The sequence below is a fragment of the Cryptomeria japonica genome, chromosome 10, assembly GCF_030272615.1.
Source record: "Cryptomeria japonica chromosome 10, Sugi_1.0, whole genome shotgun sequence".
NCBI classification, from domain to species: domain Eukaryota; kingdom Viridiplantae; phylum Streptophyta; class Pinopsida; order Cupressales; family Cupressaceae; genus Cryptomeria; species Cryptomeria japonica.
Window position 1 is genome coordinate 197,805,190 of NC_081414.1, and position 5,060 is coordinate 197,810,249.

Sequence of the window (5,060 nt, forward strand, 5' to 3'; positions counted from 1 at the left end):
CTTTTTACTGATTTAATTAGTTTTTAATAAAATTTAATTGAACCAATCACAAACAAATATTTCTTTTTCAAATATTTCTTTTGTTTCTTTAAATATTTTTATTTTTCTAAAATATATATGTAAAATTTTAGATAACATTATTAAAAATTCATAGAATATGTGTAACCGTTCTACTCATTGTTGATACGTTAGATTATGTTAGATTATGGATAGATTGCAAAACTCAAGAGGAAAATAATAAACATGCAATGCAACCTATTCTCTAATGCTTTTCTATTTTGGAGCATCTCTACAATATCATAATATAATTTCATTTTATCAACCCAGTTGTCCACATTGTTTGCGTGACAATTAATCTGAGTTGCATACTTCAATGATTTACTCATAGCTAAGAGTGTCTATATTTTTTTTTTTTATTATTAAAAATACCATAACCCATTTTGGTAATTAATTTTTTAATTATAATTCAATTATTATAATAATATCATCATAAGATTAATATCAATATTTACATTATATTGTTAAATAATAAATATATTAATAATTTTATTTATTTAAAAAATTATTATTAATTATTATAAATATTAAAATAATATGATAATTAAATTATAATCTACATTACATATTAATTATTATGAAATTAAAAATAATAATTATTTGATTTAATGATTGATAATTAATTTTTCAACACAAATTTCTTAAAATAATATAATGTTTTTTTTATCTCTATATTTATCACAATTCAAATTATATAAATAAAATTAATTATAAATTATAAATTTTCAACTCTTTTTCATTGTCTCTATAAATACTAACATGGAAATATTGTAATAATTGTTCAACTGAAAATCATATTTATATTAAAAAATATTTCTTATTAATATTATGTAGTTGTAATTGATAATTTCATCTATATATTAATTTGTTAATAATCAATTGAAATTGACATATTTGTTATTTATATAATATATATTATAAGTTAATATCTTTATTATATAATTATATTTATTATTTATTATTGAGATATATTCTTAATTATTAAATATTAAATTAATGAATAATTAATTAGATTTATTTATTTTAATTATTCACGTTAATCTCAGACTCTCATCCTAGTATAGCTTCTGTTTAAAGATTTAATTGCAATGTATTATTTCTGTTTTTTATTATTATTAAACTAATAAATTTGTTCTCTTCTTCATATTAAAAATAACATAAAAATATATGAGAATGTTCACAATTATTCTCGAACCGGCGTGTCTGAAACCCTCCAGACCTTTCATCGTGCTCCCATAAAACATGGGACCGTTATCTCATTAACATAAGCATTCCTGGATTCTGAAGGAGTATTTTGATTTAGATTTTTGTGTTACAGGCTATTCAATTGAATTTTTTTTGTTTCTGTTGGGAGTTCTGAGTAATTTTGCTGCCATGGATAATCCTTTGTTTGGTGGATCTTGGGGTCGATTCCCTGAAAGACGATCTTATCAAAGGCCGCATTATTATCATCCAAACCCTTACGCTGCAAATTCGTACGCAACTCCAGTAAAATCGGAGAGCACGCCCAAGGTAAAGGCCAAGAAGGTCGTCTCAATTCCAATCAATTTCGTCGATTCTGAGACAACCAAATCTAAAAAGGCGCCCGCCATGGACGAAAATACAGCGGCTGTAAAAATTCAATCGGCTTTCCTAGGGTTTTGTGTGAGGAAGTCAAGGCCTCTAAACAAATTGAGGGTTATAATGAAAACCAAAGCAGAGGCTGCAGAAATTCGGAGGCGTATGAATGACGAACATGTTGTGGAGTTGATTAGACGAGATGAGAAGGAGCGGGTGAAAATGACGGAGTGGATCATGTCTCTACTGCTTAGGCTAGACGAAATTCAGGGAGTGATTCCTTTTGTACGAGAATCAAGAAAGGCTGTGATTCGTGAGCTGGTTAACTTGGAAGAGACTGTAGATGATATAATTGCAGCCAAACCCAGGCAAGATGCTGCTACAGAAGTTTCAGTAACTTCTGAAGCGACAGTGGAGGATTGCACCATTGTTGAAGAAAATGGATCTGCAAGGTGCTTGGAGGAGAATCCCAATGAGCAATTCAAGAGAAAGGAGTTGTCAGGGGGAGCAATTGAGGTCTCTGTGAGTAGTGAAAAAGCATTAGCAGAGGAGTCTTTGCCTTCTCCAATGCGAGATTTGCAAATTGAGGGTTCCCCTGAAGAAGACAATAATAACATTGGAGCAGAAGTTTTTGAACAGAGCTCTTCTGAAGATGGAAAAATTGTGTCTGGCACAATGGTTGATGTTGTTGATAAAGATGCAGAGAATTTGAAAAGAAACAAAGTTGATCCATCACCTGCAATCCCTTGCACAGAGGAAGGTGTTCAATTAGGAAATTCAAGGGATGATGAAGAAGCAGGGGATAAGATGAGAGAGCAAGTAAAGGCCATTGAAGATATTGGCTTGGGAAGAGAAGAGAATGAGAAATTAATGAGGAGTGTATCTGATTTGTTCAAGAAAAGTGAGAAACAGAGTGAGATGATTCATGATCTGAGTCTGCGAGTTTCACAGTTGGAAGAGCAAGTATCTCAGTGCAACACAAAGAAAAAAGTTGGGGATGGAAAGAAGAAAAGTGGTGGATCTAAAAAGAAAAGAGATGTACATACAAACAACAGGAGAAGAAAATCTGAAAGATACTGCTTTATGGAGGATTGGTTTTGACTTCTCCCCATTGTTTTGAAACTAGTAAATGCAAAAATCCAGAACCTAAAGAAGAAAGGTGCAATAAAATATAACATAGGCAACCACGCCACCAGCCTAGCTCCAATATGAGTGTTCTTGAGCATTGACTTAAAAAAAATCTAAATACATATAGAATCTTTTTTGAAAAAAAGTTAAAAAATATTGAGAATCTCTTTTTTGAAAAAAATTTAAAAATATATTGAATTTTCTTTTGGTAAAAAAATCTACCATTGAAGAGAGCCCAAGATTACATTTATCTCAACAATATATCTATTTTCTCTTTAATATAATAACATTTTAGTAGCATGACACTGAATATTAATATTAATTCATTTATAGAAAACCAATTAAGAAAAATTATAACTACTTCCTCAAAACCAACAACTAACAAACTACATAACATAATATTAATATGAATTCTTCATCATTGTTGTTAGAGATGAATACCTAATCTTTTAGGTTTAATTTTTAAATATTATATTTTTTAATTATGAATTCAATTCTTAAATTATTCTAAATTAATTATAGTTTAATTATTTATATTAAATAATAAATCTAAATTATTTATATAGGACAATTTGTTTCTTTACAATATTATTATGTATATTTAATTTATAAAATAAAAATTTATTTATTTTTATGTCGAAGGCATACCCTATATGAATGAAGTTTTCAACTTACTGAAATCAGGTTCAAAATTGACTATAAAGATGCCTTATATGAAGAAGCTTTCAACTTAGTGAAATCAAGTTCAAAATTGACTATAAAATGCAAGACAATTGAATTGATCTCAATCTTTGTTTATATTAATATTAATTTTTTTTTAAATGATTGAAAACTAAAAAAACATATTTTAATTTTAATTAATTAGAAAAAGAATTATTTATTTAAAAATGATAAAAAACTAAAAAAACATATTTTAATATGATTAATTAGAAAAAGAATGTGCACAAAAGAAAAATCTACTACTTTATGCTTTTTTTTAATGGGTAAAAGGTCCAAGCGAGAATATTTTATTAAATATAAACACATTACATTCTCCAATCACATAGGCTTCTAGCTAGCAAGGAATACTACTTTATCCTTTTAATAATAATATCTTTTAATTTATTTTTTTTCTTTGAATATTCCATATTTTATTTAAGTTTCAAAAGTGGAAAAGACAAAATTATTAAAATAGAAAGAATTAGCTATTTTTATATTTTTTAAATGATTAATTTTTCATTGAGTGAATCTTATTTTAATTATATTTATGTTTTTTAATGAAATTACAAATAATAATTCAAAATTATAAGAATTCATTTAATTTATATTATTTCTCTTATTAAAATTTGATTATTGTAGAATACTTATTTTTTAATTAGAAATCTATCTTTTATTTATGTTTTTTTCTGCTAAGAATATATTTTAATTTAATCTTCTTTTATTAAGATATTTTAACTTATTTTTTATTAAATTATTCTAATCATCATTTTCTTTTTTAAGGTTTAATTTACATTAAGTTAAGATTTGATTTTAATAATTTTTGTCTTTTTTTTTAATGGTAAATGCTACCTTTTATGTGGATAGCTCCCTATATTACTCCATAAAATTTACATATAGTTTTCAATCGCATTACAATACTAGCATAATTTCAAACCTACCACAGATTCAGTCCAAGACTCGACTCCAAAAATGACCTTATCCCTACCTAGACCCAACATAGTATTCAGTCGACACATACCAACACCATTAGCAAAAATCACCCATTACCCATTCCTCGGGAAGTGCAACAATTGCGATATCAGTTCTCCCAAGTTGAAGAGAGTATCTGAAGATGCCTCTGTCAGCCACCAATCCTTTGCACGCTTAAGCTACCTAAATTCTATCAGATCACCATTCAATACTCTATCTCTGAAAAATCGCCCATGCTTCCTTAACAAATTTCCTCTTTCTCCTCTTCACAACACTCTGCTCCCTTTACTCTATCTCCTCATCACTATCATTCAGATCCTGCATATCGAAATCCTCCTCATCTTCAGTCTCACCCCCTTCCGCTTTAGATTTCTCTTATGAATCTTAAGAATAATAGTTTGTTGGGTTGAAATATACCTTCAGAATAATTTCTAATACACTATTTTACAATTTGCACAGGGCCTCTGCCACCGCATCCCCATAGTCTTCATTCACAAAATCCCCCAGGATCTCTACACATCTCTCCTTCGATTCCAATATATCCACAATAGGCACTAACACAACTTCATAGATGAAGCCATCGCACCAATGCCTCTCTAGATTCAGAGAAGTGTCCACCATTTCCAAAATCACCTCATAAATGTCATCCT

The 5,060-nt window shown here is 28.2% G+C and overlaps 1 protein-coding gene across 1 annotated transcript; it reads left to right on the forward strand.

The window, feature by feature from the left end:
- Positions 1-1,431: 1,431 nt before the first annotated feature.
- LOC131032966 (uncharacterized) lies at positions 1,432-2,715 on the forward strand. The gene has a single exon (XM_057964068.2). It carries the CDS (start codon positions 1,432-1,434, stop codon positions 2,713-2,715), a length of 1,284 nt encoding a protein of 427 aa, XP_057820051.2.
- Positions 2,716-5,060: the final 2,345 nt, after the last annotated feature.